Source organism: Pollachius pollachius (assembly GCF_949987615.1).
Source record: "Pollachius pollachius genome assembly, chromosome: 17".
In the NCBI taxonomy this organism is placed as follows: Eukaryota; Metazoa; Chordata; class Actinopteri; order Gadiformes; family Gadidae; genus Pollachius; species Pollachius pollachius.
The window spans coordinates 19213359-19231589 of NC_136950.1; the positions used below are offsets into that span (position 1 = coordinate 19213359).

General features: G+C 43.1%; 2 protein-coding genes across 3 annotated transcripts; both read left to right on the forward strand.

Annotated features, from left to right (window-relative positions):
* The first annotated feature begins 181 nt into the window (after positions 1-181).
* On the forward strand, positions 182-5484 carry LOC307088910 (bile acid-CoA:amino acid N-acyltransferase-like). Its single transcript, XM_079754969.1, has 10 exons — positions 182-1904; positions 2077-2176; positions 2375-2565; positions 2662-2813; positions 2949-3068; positions 3149-3231; positions 3428-3515; positions 3596-3676; positions 4247-4388; positions 4553-5484. Exons 1-10 carry the CDS (start codon positions 1709-1711, stop codon positions 4681-4683), a joined length of 1284 nt encoding a protein of 427 aa, XP_079611095.1. The 5' UTR covers positions 182-1708; the 3' UTR covers positions 4684-5484.
* A 2051-nt stretch (positions 5485-7535) lies between these two features.
* LOC307089056 (uncharacterized protein) lies at positions 7536-17790 on the forward strand. 2 transcript variants are annotated; one of them, XM_079755149.1, is made up of 10 exons: positions 7536-7638; positions 8695-8844; positions 9015-9086; positions 11366-11416; positions 11850-11992; positions 12263-12363; positions 12448-12605; positions 13377-13688; positions 14787-15069; positions 17403-17790. In XM_079755149.1, the coding sequence occupies exons 1-10, from the start codon at positions 7548-7550 to the stop codon at positions 17404-17406; spliced, it is 1365 nt and encodes a 454-aa protein (XP_079611275.1). In that variant the 5' UTR covers positions 7536-7547; the 3' UTR covers positions 17407-17790. The 2 variants fall into 2 exon arrangements, with proteins under 2 accessions (XP_079611275.1, XP_079611274.1); XM_079755148.1 differs by lacking the exon at positions 17403-17790 and having other exon boundaries at positions 14787-16216.
* Positions 17791-18231: the final 441 nt, after the last annotated feature.

Genomic DNA, 18231 nt, shown 5'->3' on the forward strand with positions numbered 1-18231 from the left:
CCTAGGGGGCGACAGTACAGAACAGGGACTTCAGTTTAGATAGAAAAATGTAATGAATACATATATGTTTGGTATATATATTAAATATATTATGTTTTGAGTTTCAATTGAGAAGTTCAAGGGGATGATTGAAGACAATATAGGGAACGAGAATTCGTCTCTGTCTGGCTGAGAAAATCAGGGTTACGATAAGCCTGGTCGCTACGATTGGAGGATGCAAGTGCTATGCTTGTGACGGCCTGCGCAGCCCATACCACATAACACAACACTGGCTTCAGTTCTAATTGATCAGTCACCTTCGAAATATGCTTCATTTTCACATACCATCACCCAACTGCCTTGGCACTCGATGCTGGAAGAATAGGAGTTAAAACAAGAGAGAACATCTTGAAAGAGGGAGAGAGTAACACTGTGAAGATTTTTTCCCCCTTTATTTAGTGCGTTATATAACTTTGTATCCATTTATAAGCTCTGCTAAGCTGCAAAGCTCAAATATCATGCCAGGGGGAGTCCTCTTTCCCACAAAAAAAACATCTCTCCTGAACTGCCTGAAACAGCATAAAATACTGCATAAAAGAAATGACGATTGAAAAAATGACATCCACACGTTTTATATTAAGGCGAGGCATCAAAATGTGTGTGGACTGTCACTCAAGTTCCTTGGCGCTATGTTTGACTTGAGCGGGACCAACTTTGGGACTGTTGAATGTTCTAACTGCTCAAATAAGAGGAAGTCAATAGACCAAACAACATGGCTGCCAGAGGCCAAAAATGGTCCAAACAAATTTGAAGGGGCAAAAAGGTGGGATTAACTTCTGTCAATCATCAAACTTGGTGTAGTTAAAGGCACATGGGGCAAGATCAATTTCTCCCAATTGTATCCAGATCTTGCAACAGGAGGCGCTAAAGCAATGAACAGAAAATGCTAACTTTGGACAGTGGTATTTTCTGAACCATGATAGCTAATTCCAATCAATCCAACCATTAAACGTTCTGTTCTATATGTCTGAACATCAAAGTATGTGTAACGCTTATTTGTGTTTCGCTCCAAGAGTCCTGTGTTTACACACCTCGAGGTATTGGATCAATACAGACAAAGAATTAAACACACAAAAAATATTGAAACATCACTAAAGACAAATACTGTGCTAGGTCTTGTGTGCACACTGGTAACAGTCCCATAGCTCACCCTCAGGACATGGAGACCTGTTCAGGAACTGTTAAGTGGGCTCATGAAGGCGTAGGCAATAAATGGGTCCTCAGGTGATCACTAACCAGTCACGGTGCAGACTCTTCGCACATAGTGGATTTAATCCTTGTGGAATAGATATATTGAAGGATCCGTGCATACCAGGTATAGTACATTCACTTAATAATTGTACTTAGCATTGTGTAGCATCTTATCCCAGATAGCGTTGTTGGATACGGGGAACAATTGTTAGTGCTTGGCACTTGGTTCTATGAACATCCTTACTGTACAGACGGAGATATATTGTTTATCTTTCTTTTGACAAATGTACTCATCGTAAATCGATTTGGATAAAAGCATCTGCTAAATGCAAATGTAGAACATAATCCATGAAATGGCTTGTGTTATTGTACAACCTAAAAACAACTAATTAGTGTTCCATTTGTTATCCAAATGTTTACACAATAACTTATTTGGACTGATCATTGTGACTTTTCTTTTCTGCTACAGAGATTATAAATGATGGCTGGGGCTGTCCACCCAATTCTCTCAGTTTGTCCCTCACGGGCATTCTTTACCGAGAAGTTCCGGGTGCTGGTGGAGAATCTGCCTCCTGGTCTCTCAGTCACTTTGCACTCTCTTCACTGCTCTGAGAAAGAAGAATATTGGGAGGCGTTCGGACACTATGTCGCTGACAATAAAGGGACTGTTGATGGTAGATATTGTTCCGATGGCTATTTGACCTCAAGCATTACTTCAATTCAATTGCAGGGTTTACTGCCTGATGTTAAAATAATCAATGACGGTTCATTCATGTTCCCTCAACTAATGCACAACGATTGATGACATGTTTGCCATTCCAACTGGTATCTGGATTGACTCCACAGTTTCGAAAGATGCTAGTCTGGGGGGAACATACACAGGAAAGGAACAGATGGGTTTGCTGTGGAGTATGATCTCCGTTCCAGGATCTATGGAGTACACAGTGTAAGGTACTATCTCATCAGGTCTGATGAGGGTCAAAGCTTAACCCTGTGATGGTCCTCCTTGACACTTACGTTCTTTGACCTTCTCTTGTGATAATGGGGATGGGGTGGATTCTCTTCATACATTTAAAACATGTTGAAATACATTGCGAGTAAGGCAGGGTTCGTTTGAACACACGATTGTCCTCCTGTTCCTCAGTTTGTTAAGGGCTGACGTGGTGACACCACAGGAGGTGCTCATCTCGGTGTTTCAGGGCCACCTCTCTGCAGGCTTCAGGCAGAAGCCTCCCCTGGCCTCAGTGGTGGCCCAGAGGTGGTACATGGCACCGGGGCAGAAGAGGATCAGAGTGCAAGAGAAGGAGATTGACGGCATCCTCTTCATCCCTCCGGGTATGTTCCAATAGCCTCTTCCCCCCCAGTTCTGTGCAATCCTGAGGTGATCCGTTAGCCAAGCGTTCTCTGGACCTAAACTGTTGTACTCCCCAGGTCCTGGACCCTTTCCGGGAGTGATTGATTTGTGGGGCTATAGAGAGAATGCGTCAGAGTGCCGTCCCGCATTGCTTGCGTCTCAAGGTTTCGTAGCCTTTGTGGTCAACTACGTCATTCCTGGAAGAGAATTCACAATGGACTATTTTCTGGTCTGTGATGTTTTCGTCCGTCCCCACCTTGTTTCTGTCGATGGCTGTAGTTCCTCTCGGTCTTGTGCAGGTGTTGATCAGTGGATTTGTTATGGGATCTAATGGGAGTGTTCTGGGCCATCTTTGTCCGTACAGAGGGCGTTTGAATTTCTCCAGGAGCATCCCCTAGTGATCAGCAACAGAGTTGGACTCATTGGCATGTCTCAGGGTGCAGTCGTGGCTCTCAATATGGTGTGCCGCACCGAAGCTATCAGTGTAAGTACTTCCACGAACAAGGCGGATATGCGTTGTCTTCTTTCAACTGTACGATGTGTCCTAACCATTTTGTGTTCCAGCCTCGCTGTTGTGTCTCTGTCAGTGGCAGCCACTTATTGGTGGAAGAGTCGGTAGACAAAATGATGAACCATAACTTTAAAGTGTAAGTCTCGTTTTAGATGTTGATTGTTGTCGAAATTGATTGCTATCAAATGCCATAGAAATTCCAACGGCAAAACAGGATAAAAGTATGCTTTTCTAGATTGCTACAATAGTCGACTAATGCCTATTTACGTCCCTAATACAAATATGGATATTGCTTTATTGGAATCACATGATTAAATATCTTTTTCCATCAGGAAGAAACACACCATTCAGCGAAATGAGCAAAACCATTTAATAATACGCAACGCGACGCTACCTCTCCCAAATGATGCAACTATAAATGTAGGTACATGAATGCACATGCACATGCACGCACGCATACAAAATGCATTCAATAATATGGTTTGTCATATCTTTGCTAGATGGAAAATATAAATTGTCCACTGTTGCTGGTTGTTGGGGAAGACGATCTTAATTTCGCATCTGCAGAATGTGCTGAGATGGTAAGTGGACAGACTAGAGTCTTCATTTATTAAACAGGAAGTCGAATCGAGATCAAGATCTGGTTCAAAAGAGACCTGTATACAAATAAGCACATATACACAAGTTTGACAAGACGAGCACAACTGTCAATACAAACCGTGTATCCAAAGTTAAGCAGAAACGGATGAGCAGAAAGTTACATACATCGTACAGAGAAGCTGACTTAAAGTAAATGATCTGATGAGAGGGACTAAATCAGGGATTCTAAATGTTCTTGTATGCTGCATACTACTTAAAACCTGATTTGCCAAGCTCCGTTTTTATAAGTGGTCCATCGAGATTTTAAACCTATAAAATCCTTCTACCTACACATAATTTATTGATAATTGATTCAAATCCAACCATCATATCTGACTCTGTATATTGTACATACATTGTAGCTAGGTAAGGGAGGCTTGCTGACAGACCACACACTATGATATAAATGGTCTTAAACTGTTTTGTTTTTTGGGCTGGAACAAAACAGACATCTTTGTAAGAGATGCGGATTGGAACACAGGACTGAACAGAACCTCACATTTCCCTCACAGATGGCAAAGAGGATGCACAAGGCGGGCAAAGAGCACCTGTTGACCATACTGAGCTATCCAGGTGCTGGACACATCATCAATTTGCCCTATAACAACCTTATCCGGACCGCCTATTTCCGCTTTCCATTCTACGACCAGCAAGGTGAAAAATAGTTTGTAGTTAATTTAGAATGGTTAAAAATGTAGTTGTTAATTAGGGATTATTGGTAATGTGTGTGTGTGTGTGTGTGTGTGTGTGTGTGTGTGTGTGTGTGTGTGTGTGTGTGTGCGTGTGTGCGTGTGTGTGTGTGTGTGTGTGTGTTGCAGAAATGACAATGTGGGGAGGACACACAAAACCTCATGCATTTGCTGAGGAAGACAGTTGGGACAAGATCTTGATCTTCCTCAAGCAACATCTGTACACTGATCCTCAAAGTGTCCCCGATGCAGCGCTGTGAATGTACAGACAGCAGCTATGGCCTTTGGGGACAGTACGTCTGACCGAGACTACCAGGTTTTGCTGTGAATGTGTGATATTTCTTCTCCTAAAGTGTCGCAGATCTCAGGGGTGGGATGTGTTAAGTGTTCTTGTTCAGGTTGGGGATATGCTGGGCAAAGGACATAAATGGTCAGTAGTCAATCCACCCTCGGCCTATGTACGCTGAGAGGGGAAACATTGAAATAGGCAAAGGGTTAAACTATTTTAGTCCCCAAGGAGACAATGAAAGATGAGACAATCGATCTGAAAAAATAAATCTAACCAATGATTAGATGTATGGTGTAATATTTAGCTCCACTCCTTTCACAATCACAAATACAAAAGCTGCAGGGTACTTCACCAACTTCAAATTATTAGATTATTATCTCTAGACCAGCCTGTAGCCAATTATAATTTGTAGCTAAGTATATTCTGTAGCTGGGTATTTAATTTCTTATATGCTATTGTGTGTAATTATCTATATATTCTGTTATGTCTGGGTAATTATATATATTCTATTATGTCTGGGTATTTAAATAGTCAATATTTTTGTGAGGTCATGTTCCATAGGTGCATTCTTTATATGTATTTTATATTCTAGGTGATGGTTTTCTCTGTCCCCTGTCTCAGGTGTGGGGCATCGTGGGGGAGTTGTCTATAAGGGTTGGGGTTTATTCTGTTTGGGGTGGACAGCGAAGTGATGTTGAACGCCATCAGGGGGGTTGGGAGGTGGAGCCGGCTCCTGTGACGTGTTTCTGTATTATGTTCTTGTTCTCTTCTTCCTTAATAAATGTTCAACGTTGACTACGTAGTCGTTATGGAACTTAAAAGGAGAAACGAACGTGTATGTGCACATAATGTGTATGTACACACACACACAGGGGAGTGTGTGTATGTGTACATTTGCTCATCATTAGGGGTCAGAGCATGGAAGCTGCTTGGTCCCAGTAGTGGTTGTAGTAGTTGTTTACCAGTAGTGAAGCTTTTTTAATCATTCGTTCACCAGTAGTTAAGCTTTTTGAACCATAATACAGTATCCCCTAGTCTGTTTACCAGTAACTCCTCAGTAGTTACTGAATAACTGTCACTTAGGGCCCCAGTTAGGGCCCTGTTCATTCTTCATTCGTTACTCATTTATAACTCAGTAAGTACCCACGTTTTTGCGTACCTTAATGTAAAGTGTTACCCACACACACACACACACACACACACACACACACACACACACACACACACACACACACACACACACACACACACACACACACACACACACACACAAACACACACACACACACGCACACACACACACGAGTGAATGATTGAGGTTCATAAAAGTGGTTTGTGCTACTACTGGAACAACCCACACTGCTTTTAGAGCACACACAATGTCTCTCTCTCTCTCTCTCACTCACTCACTCACTCACTCACTCACTCACTCACTCACTCACTCACTCACTCACTCACTCACTCACACACACACAATATGTCTCTCTCTCTCTTACACTCACTCACTCACTCAGTCACTCACACACACAAAAATGTATTGTAATGGGTCTCTATTGACTAGTCTCACCCCCACAACATTTAGGCATTAGTTCATTGCATAAGTCTTTACATGCAAAATGGTTGAACAAGTTGTCATAATATGTCAAGCATAGTTCTATACATTTCCATTCAACTTTTTTCTAAATCTGTCCTGAATTGGTAAATTGCTACCAGGTGATTCTTGACTTTCTCTAAAGAAGTGAAATGTGTGAAGTGTTAGATCAACCAACGATCAACCAGTTTACTGAAATAGCTCAAAGGTGCCTCTCATGAACCATAAACTGGCAAGTATATATAGCTGGAGCACAACACAATGTTACATTGTCTGACAATGGAAGGACAAGGAATTGGACGGGGTCAACAGCCAGAGAGAATAAGAAGAGGAAGAGGAGTGAGGCTGTGTGAGAACTAGAATGTGTGGCCCAAAAGACAGGAATGTCACGAGGTGTAGGAAGACTGCACTGTAATTCCTACAGCAATGAATGTACAGTTTACCCTAAGGAGATTGTCCTATGTTCATATTGCTAGCAATGACATGGTCGTCAACAAATTAAAGTACAAACAGTCAAAGCGTAAATGTGAATCTTGTCCAGTCCTTTGCAAGCAATCTCCCACATACACTAAGGTGTAACTTACAATGTACAATAACTGTCTTCTAAACTTTAGCCATATTTAACATCAGAATATCCCTGCAGAGTACACCGTTATATTGACAACATCACTAAACAATTTAGTCTTATCCGTACACAATGACACAAGGACTTATCATTCTGATGGCACTAACATGTTCATTGACACAGATATTTACTTTTGAGAGATGAACTAAGGATTTTGAGCAAGGGACTGGCTTTTGCAGGTAATCCATGGTGTTTTGCTATTTGTACGAATTGTTTTGAGAAATGCATTTACTGTTTTGCAAATGTTGAGGATGATTTGAGAAATGTACCAAAGCGACTGAGAAAAACTGTAAGTTGTATTAAAATATGAATACAAATCTGTTGTGGACTCTGAGACATGTCCACTACGCTATCTGCTATATTATACCAATGTATGTTGTATTTTTATATTCAATAAAAAATAATCTTGTGTGTGTGTTTGTGTTGCATCCGTGAGTCTGTGTATCAAATGAAGACATCTGATAAGAGTAGAAGAAAAACTGTCACTTCCTGACAATGATGATATCAGATTGCAGGCTGATGATTGGTCAGAACTAAAACATGTGACGTGTTTTTTCCAGCTGATATAGCAGAGCTGACTCCTGAGAGCAGAAGGATTGGAAGCTGTCAGGGAGGAACCATGGTCACCATCTCTGAACCGGACCCTGGACTCTCTGAGGAACCTGAGCGCATGTCTTTGGACCGGAGGGAGACCAGGAAGAGAAGATTTGGTAGGTGCCCTTTTGAGAGGATTTAAAATAAATAATCCAGCCAAAAAAATGTTTTCATCTGCATACATTTACAATGTACTTTTAGAAAATGTTTTTAGCCTAAGGGACCAACCTGATGAACTAGCCACCGTAGACAGATTTATTCTCCTAAATAACGACGTGTGTGTGTTTGAGACAAAAAGCTCACATTAACCTTACTTGACGTGTGATTACGTCCATGAGTTACGGACTATTGATAGGCATCTCAAGTAGTTGTGTGTTTCATGATATATGTTCGTTATACGTGGAACAGAGTACAGAGTAACTTTAGGGAGCAGAACACAAGTTTAGTTTTTTCATTACTTATTATTAATGGTAGTGCAACGTGACATTAGAGTGACAATGGTTTATTTAATCAACAATTTTGTGTTTTAATAATGGCTGCTCATTTAACTGAAGTGATATCAGGTGTACTTATGAATTTAACATAATTAGATAAAGTTTGTCATTAATATGAACATATCTCAAATCATCCCACAATACTTATAAAAAAAACATATTTTCTGCGTGGGCCAATGTGAAAGACCCTGGTGACACGCAGGCCACATGTTGTCCCCCCTCGATTACTGTGTGTGTACGTATGTATTTCTGTGTGTATTACTGTATAACTATGTGTGCGTAGATGTCAATAATGAGGGAATAATAACATGCATGCTAGAGACCAGTACTTGCTCTGCTTAAGTGTGTTCTAAACTCAACACGAGAGCCACAGTACCAGTCATCACTTACTGAGGTGTTCTCAGTGGATGTCTTCAGGTGTTTCTTCAAGACGGGTGGGGGATTCTGCAGACCGTAGGGAGTCTGGACTGTGAATGACAGCCACGCAGTATGAATATATCTGTGTGTACATTACTCTGTGTGTCCGTGTGTGTGTGTGTGCTTGAGTGCGTCCCTGAGTCTGTGTGGCAAATGAAGGCATCTGATAAGAGTAGAAGAAAAACATTTCCTGACACTGATGGTATCAGACTGCACTCTGATAATTGGTCAGAATTAAAACACGTGACGTCGTTTTTTCAGCTGATAGAGCAAAGAAGAAGGCTAAGTTCCGAAGCCGTGGAAGCCGTCAGAGAGTAACCATGGTCACCATCTCTGAACCGGACCCCGGACTCTCTGAGGAACCTGAGGAAACGTCTTTGGACCGGGAGGAGACCAGGAAGAGGAGATTTGGTAGATGCCCCTTTTTAGAGAATTTAAAAGAAATAACCCAGTCCAAAAAAATGATACAAAAAGTATGTTTTCCTCGAAATACATTTAAGATTTATGTTTAGAAAACCTTTAGCCAAAGTGACCGTGTGTGTGTGTGTGTGTGTGTGTGTGTGTGTCCTACTCCTGAACAGCTCTATGGTTTCACATCACTGTCATTGTGAGCATCGGACTGCTGAGTATTCTCCTCATCTCCCTGCGCTTCAGTGAGTCTAAATCATATCATCCTGAATATAATTACAATACATTTATATCATATTAATGATTGTAATAACAGCAATGATAATGATAAATATTGTTTTTGTTAAGCAGCCTGCAGCTCACACACACACACACACAGCACGCGCGAACGCACACACTGCACGCACGCACACACACACACTGCACACACGCGTGCGCAGACGTTTCAAGACAAAGGCAGCGCAGGACACCGCATACACACACACCACGCACACACATGCACACACGCACGCACACACATGCACACGCATACACACACTGCACACACGCGGATGCAGACGTTTCAAGACAACGGCAAGATCGAGAGAGCCCCGCCATCGACACACGCTCCCAGCTGAGACATTATGTCTATAATGGACTACACTTTTTCGCAAAACTTTCTTTATTTTATAAATATTACCCACCTCCTTGAGCATCCTGCAACGTCTTGTGATATTGATATCCCCCCCTCCCCCTTTCCGTCTGTTTTAACTCTCCCAGGTAAGATGTTCTGCCTATGGACTGTAGAAATTGATAAAAGAAGTGAAGAGACAATTTCTCACATCAACAATGCAACGGCAGGTCGTTTATTTTATCATATAAAGACAGTTAAATTCAAACATCGCGCCGACCGGCAGATAACACATGAGTCGCACGATCTTAAAGAGACAGCTTCCCTATAACACAGAACGAAAGCATGTCACTAACACAGTATGGTGAATTATGTCTATAGAGTCCACCACAAGACTACACTTTGTGTATGTAACATTACATACAAAACGTGTAAAAAAGTGAATATTACTCCCCTCCTTGAGCCTCCCGAAATGTCTTTACACTTTGTTGCTCCCGAAATGTCGGGCGAAATGTCTTGCGATATTGATATCCCTCCCTCCCCCCTGCCAACGATTTTAGTTCTTTTATTTTTCTTATGTTTTGTGTGTAGGCTATGTGTGACTGTAGGCTACTGCTGCCTGTCTTGGCCAGATCACTTGAAGAGACTTTTGTTCTCAATGACGCATTCTTCTGTCAATTAAAAAAAAACACATCTTTAACTCTCACGTCAGGTAGCCAATGTACAATCTGCAATCTTGCCCCCCCCCACCCTCGCCCTCCCCCACACAAGCCCGTGCTTTAGTTCACTACAGTTAGGTAGGTTGCTGCCTTAGCTGTTGTTACATGAACACAAGTATCATCTATTGAACAATAACCCCTGTAACCCGAGTTAGCTGAACATTATATGGTCCCGTCCTTCCACTCCCTCTTTTCTCACCCTGTTTCAGCAAGAAATCAACTGCATTTGTCCCAGTGTTTGTTATATGGGAAATTAAGCAATAAAATACACTCTCCTTCTCCGGTGACACAGACGTTCGCGACGCCTTTCTTCTTCGTCTTTTCTTCAATATGTCTCTAACTCGTGCTCCAATCTTTCATTGATCGATGCTTCGGATGTTGTGAATGCAACGGAATATATGATGCATCGTTGCAGCAACATTTAAGATGATCACGATGAGTTCTGCCCGGTCGGCCTCCGGTCAAACCAAAACAAACTTCAGTGTCAGCGGCCGCACTTATCTCGCCTCTTGCAAACTTAGGCCGTACTTCATATCCCGCCCCTTGCAAGCCCACCCCCCTTGATTCTACTGATGTCTGAACGACATCGATGTCCGCATATAAAGCATCAAGTGTGAATCACCCTCAGGGTCGAATCTTCTGATATACAAATGCGGCGAACTTAAAATTGTTACACCTGCTTCATAAAGTAAGGAGAAAATTATTATGCTTGCTTCATTACGCAATAGGTGAACCAATATGTTATAAGTTGTAACATTATAGGCAAAATGTTATTTTATTATGCGCTCAGAAATTTGATACATTACCGACCGGGGTTTCCACATTATTGCTATGGGTTTAAGTACAACTAGAGGTTGAGCGCACGCAACGCGCGCACGGAAACTCTAGTTGTAATAATAGCAATTATAATGATCATTATTGTTTTTGTTAGAATTCGTGTTAATAATATGTAATTTCTAACAATAGCAACGATAATGATATTGATAATTATAGTTATTGCTATTTGAATTAGTATTAATATTATGGACTTTGTGTAACCCCTTCCTGGCGCTGGAAGTGTAATTATTATTTAAGGTTACTATATAAATGTTGGGGTTACATTTGTGTTTGGTTGGCTGTGGGTCCTGTGATGTTTAGAGACGATGTCGTTCTGTTTTACAGCTCGTATCTCCTGTACTCCTCTGTCCTGTACTAGACTCACCGTCACCCTGGAGGGAGGGGAGAGAGCACTTACTGGGTGAACTCGGTGAGGGTTTTATCCAAGTTATTAAATCAAACACGTTAGTAACATTTATTTCAAAAACACCCTCTGCTTTTGTGATTTTATGTTTGAACATCCCCTCTTCATTATAACTTCAGGCTAACAGAGCATACCACAAAATAAAATAAATTAAGGATGTCTTCTGGCAGCATGGTGGTACTGCAGGTGTTGTTAGTCTCCTCTTCAATAGCTCTTTGCTCTGCGCTCCATTAAGCTGGGTTTACAATTATAAGGCACTTCAACAAACATAGACCGATTTCTATCGCGGCCTACTAAGGTCAGGTTTCTATTGTCGTCTATTAAGGTCATGCCTCTTTTGTGGTCGGTTAAGGTCAGGTCTCAGGCTTGTGTGTCCGTAACGAAGACAGTAAGATAAGCAGTTCTGTGTTTGTTCAGGATTTTCTTTTACATTCAACAGATGAATTTTCCCTTCATGGCTGGATGTTTCACGAACAGAGTGTCTACCTTATTTCTACTACTAAGAAGAGCTGGACGGCCAGTAGAGAAGACTGTCTGCAGAGAAAGGCAGACCTGGTGGTCATCAACAGCAGAGAAGAACAGGTGTGTGTGTGTGTGTGTGTGTGTGTGTGTGTGTGTGTGTGTGTGTGTGTGTGTGTGTGTGTGTGTGTGTGTGTGTGTGTGTGAGTGAGTGACATTGTGTGAGAGAGAGAGACATTGTGTGAGTGTCAGTGAGTGTGAGAAAGAGAGAGAGACTGTGTGTGTGTGTGTGAGTGTGACTGTGTGACTGAGTGTGTGTGTGTGTGTGTGTGTGTGTGTGTGTGTGTTCATCTGTGTTGTCATAACAACAGATGCTATTACCTTTGGAAACAGGGGTTTGTCAGCAGATTGATGGGTCCTTCCTGGCTTGGACTGAGTGATCGAGAGACAGAGGGGACCTTCAAGTGGGTGGATGGTACCCCCATGACCTCAAGGTAAGGCTGAAGACTCTATTCAGCAGCATCTCTTCTCTGAGAGTGACAGAGTGACCTCCTCTGTCTCCTCCTCGTGGTTCTCAGTTGGAGACACGGTAAACCACGCGATGACGGCGGAGCAAGAGACTGTGTCGTAGCAGGGGAGGACGGCTGGTCCGAAGAACCGTGTGACAGACTGCACCACTGGATCTGTGAGAAGGTCCTACGCCTGGATCATCTGGAGGCTGAGCGGAACAAAGAGGGTCCGCAGACTTTGTTTGTGTTCATGAGTGGAGACGCATGAACGGTTCCTCCTTTCTGTTCTCTGTGCCGTGGATACAGTAAATATACTCTTTAAGAGTTGAAAGGTGTTTGGTTGTGTTTAGGTCTACTAAGGTAAGGGTTCTATTGTGGTCTACTGAGGTCATGTTTCTATTGTGGTCTACTAAGGTCATGTCTATTACGGTCTACTAAAGCCATGTCTCTATTGTGGTCTACTAAAGCCATGTCTCTATTGTGGTCTACTAAAGCCATGTCTCTATTATGGTCTACTAAGGCCATGTCTCTATTGTGGTCTACTAAGGCCATGTCTCTATTGTGGTCTACTAAGGCCATGTCTCTATTGTGGTCTACTGAGGTCATGTTTCTATTGTGGTCTACTAAGGCCATGTCTCTATTGTGGTCTACTGAGGTCATGTTTCTATTGTGGTCTCATCAGGTCAGGTCACAAGGGTCAACCCTTTCTGGGTTCACTTGCACTAGTTTCTATTTGAGCTGCTGAACGGTTTTGCGTTCTTCTCTGCAAGCTCCGCCCCCGACTCGTTAATCTCTGCGCTGGAGTGACTTCCCCTCCCTGGGAGATCTTTGTAGACACTGCTGTGACTTTGTAGACACTGCAGGCGAGAATACTGGGGGTGAATCCCCTGGGTCGCCCTCTAGTGGACAGGTGTTAGGACAGAGTGAAGGGAGTGTCTGACGCTGCATCTCTAGATCCGTGTTGCAAACGTTCACTCCTCTCCTCCTGCTTTCTTCAGGTTCAGTGATGCCCACGGAGGAGGAGGAGGAGGCCCCCAGCATCACAGAGTTCCACTCCTCTACATACGTGTTGCCCGTGGGCCAAACGGCCCGCTATACCTGCCACACCGGCGGCACGCCGGAGCCCACAGTAGAGTGGCTCCACAACGGCAGGCCCCTGGAGAGGGACGGCACAGACGACCAATCAGAGGCCTGGGTGGAGAGGGGCTTCCTCTTCGTCAGAGGGGTGGGGTATGGCGTGAACACGGTCTGCTGCATGGCGACCAACAGCGCTGGAACGGCCAATCACACCGCTGAGCTGCTTGTCTTTGGTAAGTTCTGGATCCAAGGAGAGATGTTTGTTGTTTGTTGTTAATAACATTGTTGTTGATATATTCATAGCATTGTTGTTGATATATTCATAGCATTGTTGTTGATATATTCAGAACATTGTTGTTGATTTATTCAGAACATTGTTGTTGATATATTCATAGCATTGTTGTTGATTTATTCATAGCATTGTTGTTGATATATTCAGAACATTGTTGTTGATGTTTTCATAACGTTGTTGTTGAGGTGTGTGTATATATATATATATATATGTGTGTATATATATATATATGTGTGTGTGTGTGTGTGTGTGTGTGTCACTATATGTTTAGATGTGTACTTTTTTTTGTAGTCACTTGTGTCATCCCCTGCTTTACCTAAAACGTAGCGAACCCAAAACTGTGATATGAACCGAACCACGAACTCTGTGAACCGTTTCCTAGTTTTTGTGGATGTCATGGCCTGAAAGAAGTGTTTTTTAAGTCCATTGACGTTTAGCTACTACCGGAAGCAGATAACCAGCCACGTATGTTGTCCAATTGAACCTAGCCTCAAACCACGGACTCGTTCTCGAAAACAAAACAAACTATCACTCAGACGTGCAAACTTTACATTTACATTTACATTTAGGCGCTTTTATCCAAAGCGACTTACAAGAAGTGCATTTGTTACAATAAGTACATTTGTCATAAGAAGTAAAACAAGTGTAAGGAAAGCGAAATAGCACAGGAATAGGAACTAGAAATCGTACAATCATTGAAGAAATTGTACTTGTACTACCATTACACTCTTATGTGTGTGTATATTAGTATGTTTGTTTATGTATGTTTATGTATGTGTACATATTTAAACATATGTTTACGTATGTGTACGTATGTTTATGTATGTGTACATAATATTTGTTTGCATGTTTGAAGAAGAGAGAGCGACCAAAATAAGAGTCTGAAAGAGAATAAAAAGAAGAACACAGGAGAACAGTACAAGTGATGACAATGATGATGATGATGATGACGATGATGATGACGAGGATGGTGACGATGACGAGGATGGTGACGATGAAGAATGATTCAGCAGCTCATCATGTCTTGTTCTCCCGTCAGATGCCTGTGAACTCACACTGGACCCCAACACGGCCTACAGACGACTCTCTCTGTCTGAGGACAACAGAAAGGTGACGGGGGTTGAAGAGGACCAGTCGTATCCGGATCACCCAGAGAGATTTGACTCCCAGTACCAGGTGTTGGGTAGAGAGGCTCTGACTGGCCGCTGTTACTGGGAGGTAGAGAGGAAAGGAGTTGTTCATATAGGAGTGACATACAGAGGAATCACAAGGAGAGGAGGGGGTGCTGACAGCGGGCTTGGACTGAACAACAAGTCCTGGAGGTTTGATTTTTTTAATAATATTTACTTTTTCTCCTACAACGGTATTGGACAAGCCCTACCTCTGCGCCCCGCTGGCTCCACCAGAGTAGGAGTGTATCTGGACCGGCCTGCTGGCTCTCTGTCCTTCTACAGAGTGTCCCCAGGTGGAGGAGGGTCCTCAGACACACTGACACACCTCCACACCTTCCAGGCCTCCTTCACCCAGGAGGACCTCCTCCCGGGGTTTGCGGTATTTCACGGTGAATCAGCGACTTTGTGTCGGTTGTAGAAAAAAAAAAACGGGCGGATGCGCACGCGCACACAAACACACACACATACACATACACCGACACACACAGAACACGCACACGCACACGCAAAAAACACACACACACACACACACACTAGTTAGAGGATGAGTATCTTTTGACAAAGGGGCTTTGGAGGCCTGAGAGGACTGATGACTCTGTGTCTCTGTGGCAGTTGTAGTCGGTCGCTCCCTCTCTTTCTCTCTCCATCCTTCTCGCTCTCTTTCTCTCTCTCTTTCTTTCTCTTTCACGCTGTCTGTCTCTCTTTGTTTCTCTCTATCTATCTCTCAATTTCTCTCTCTCTCTCTCCCTCTCTCGCTCTTTCCCTCTCTTTTCTTTCTCTCTCACCGTGTGTCTCTCTCTCTGTCTCTCTCTCTCTCTCTCTCTCTCTCTTTCTTTCCCTCACTCTCTTCTGGAAAGTATAGCATGATAAATCATGAAAAGACTTTTAAGATCTCATAATGTCATCATTTTTGTCATAATCCTGAATAACACCTAATTAACTAATAACCAAGAGGTCTGTGGGATAATGTTGCATGTTGTAAATTACTTTAAAATGAATCTTGATGTTTTGTGTGTGCGTGTGTGTGTGTGTGTGTGTGTGCGTGTGTGTTCGGTGTGTGTGCGTGTGTTCGGTGTGTGTGTGCATGTGTGTTCGGTGTGTGTGTGTGTGTGTGCGTGTGTTCGGTGTGTGTGTGTGTGCGTGTGTGTTCGGTGTGTGTGCGTGTGCGTGTGTGTGTGTGTCTGTGTGTGTGTGTGTGTGTCTGTGTGTGTGTGTGTGTATGTGCGTGTGTTCGGTGTGTGTGTGTGTGTGTGTGTGTGTTTGTGTGTGTGTCTATGTAAGTTCATTCGTGAGTGTGTCTAGCCTCGTAGACGGGTGGGGGGGGGGGTCTCACTCTTCTCAGCGGGGGTGTGGAGGACCTCCAACCAGCGGGCCTTCGCCCTGAGGGCCCTGGCCTTTGCCCGGGCCCTCAGGGTGAGGGCCCCACACAGGGGAGCAGGCCCCCCCGCTCCCCTGTGTGGTTACCGTCTGGAAGTCCTCCAGGCCCCTAGGGGGCGACAGTACAGAACAGGGACTTCAGTTTAGATAGAAAAATGTAATGAATACATATATGTTTGGTATATATATTAAATATATTATGTTTTGAGTTTCAATTGAGAAGTTCAAGGGGATGATTGAAGACAATATAGGGAACGAGAATTCGGACCCTACGCTGAACATTTCTAAACGTCATTTGCTTCAGTAAATGCGCCGGGTATTTGTGTGACGCAGACAGATGCGCCCACATCATGTAAACAAACCGGGCACTCACGAGGAAAGCTGGAGGTTGTATTGATGTTGAATGTTTTTTTTTAGTAATTTTGAATGTTACATTTTCTATGTTAAATCCCAAATAAATGTTGACATTTCTAAATGAAAGCCGGAGACTCGACTGACCCGATGCGGCCGACAACACGACCGCATTGCATTGTGGTATACGGGAGTAACATGTAGGGAACGTCGTATGTTCACTCAAATTTTGGGAATTTTAAGTCCATGAAAGTGCATGAAATGAACCACTGGGAATTCGAACACCACTACAAAATGGCGAGCACCCTATATAGTGCACTATATCCGTGATAGGGAACGCTTTCGAAAACAGCTAGAGAGAGCAGCCTCACCAGCCCCAGAGCCAGTCTGATTGGACTCTGGGGCTGGCGGAGGCTGCACACCTGTTGCTCGTTGACCAATCGGTGGTCAACAGGTTGAACCAGCTGTCACTCTCTTGCCAAAAGGACTATCGAGAAGGACTAGGCTACTTATATATATATATATATTTATTTTACCCAAAAATTACATTCGGGGCTAATTAAATAATATCCGGGGCTTTAGCCCCGAATAAAACAGCCTAGTGACGCCACTGCTTGGCATAAGTACTAACGTTTGCTAAAGCACATGACAGCTCTTTGAATGTAGCCACATAAATATTGTCAGCTGATCTTGTCCTCTGTATCTCAAGTTTTTTGCAAGTGCTTCTGTTGACATGTGAATACTGTACGTTGCAGGTAGACTGATAGCTCCTCATTGTACCGACGTCAACTGTTGATGAGACCTATAGCAGGGGGCAAGACCCATCACAGGGAAACATGAGTGCGACGGCCACAGGGAAAAGGACAGGAAGAGCAATTGGTGCGGGGAGAGGAAGACCAGTCTGAGAGGAAGATGGACGGCATCAGCAGGCGTTTTCAGGATACGTGACCAATACCCAGACCCAAATGGCCAGCACACTGGGTTCATGGCAGCACTGATATAATTACTGTTAGCAACATCACCCATGTTATCTTCTTTAGAGATATCCTCCTTTTTATAGAAGTCAATGGTTAGTCTTTTTTTTATACATATTATATGGTTCAATACTGCCTACTTTATAAAAAGGCATTGCTTATTGTAACAGTCAGGTCTATAACACGTAGCGCCACCAGGTGGCGCCCTCCCTCTTTGTTTGTTATGCCAGATAACGTGGAGTCTGAACAAGTGCGCATGCTCCTCCCCTCTACTACGAGTAACTGCCGTCTTCAGTTTAGTCTCCCTTCTTTTATATGTATTTTAGTTTGTAGCTAGTCCTTGTAGGCAGGGGTCTTGGATTTATGTATTTAAAAGCGTGTATACTTGATTTGAAGTAGTGTCGTTGAGACCTGGCGTAATGTGGTCCCAGTTATATAATAAAAGTACCGGAGGTTACTCCTACCTGTTTCCTACCTGTGACTTTATGCTAACCGGAGCTATTGCTAACCTTGACCTGCACCATCGCACGTTACAACATGTCAAATAGTATTAATTAATTAAGTAGTATGAGTGATTAAATACAGTTTACGTACTGTTTTATACACAGTG

Bases quoted from the DNA above. Each gene is read 5' to 3' on its own strand.
- LOC307088910 (XM_079754969.1), top strand. From the start codon at position 1,709: ATGATGGCTGGGGCTGTCCACCCAATTCTCTCAGTTTGTCCCTCACGG. The intron at 3,516-3,595 runs GTAGGTACATGA...TATCTTTGCTAG, and splicing joins CAAATGATGCAACTATAAAT to ATGGAAAATATAAATTGTCC. The intron at 3,677-4,246 runs GTAAGTGGACAG...TTTCCCTCACAG, and splicing joins CTGCAGAATGTGCTGAGATG to ATGGCAAAGAGGATGCACAA.
- LOC307089056 (XM_079755148.1), top strand. From the start codon at position 7,548: ATGGTCACCATCTCTGAACCGGACCCTGGACTCTCTGAGGAACCTGAG. The intron at 7,639-8,694 runs GTAGGTGCCCTT...TCGTTTTTTCAG, and splicing joins GACCAGGAAGAGAAGATTTG to CTGATAGAGCAAAGAAGAAG. The intron at 12,606-13,376 runs GTCCGCAGACTT...TGCTTTCTTCAG, and splicing joins GGCTGAGCGGAACAAAGAGG to GTTCAGTGATGCCCACGGAG.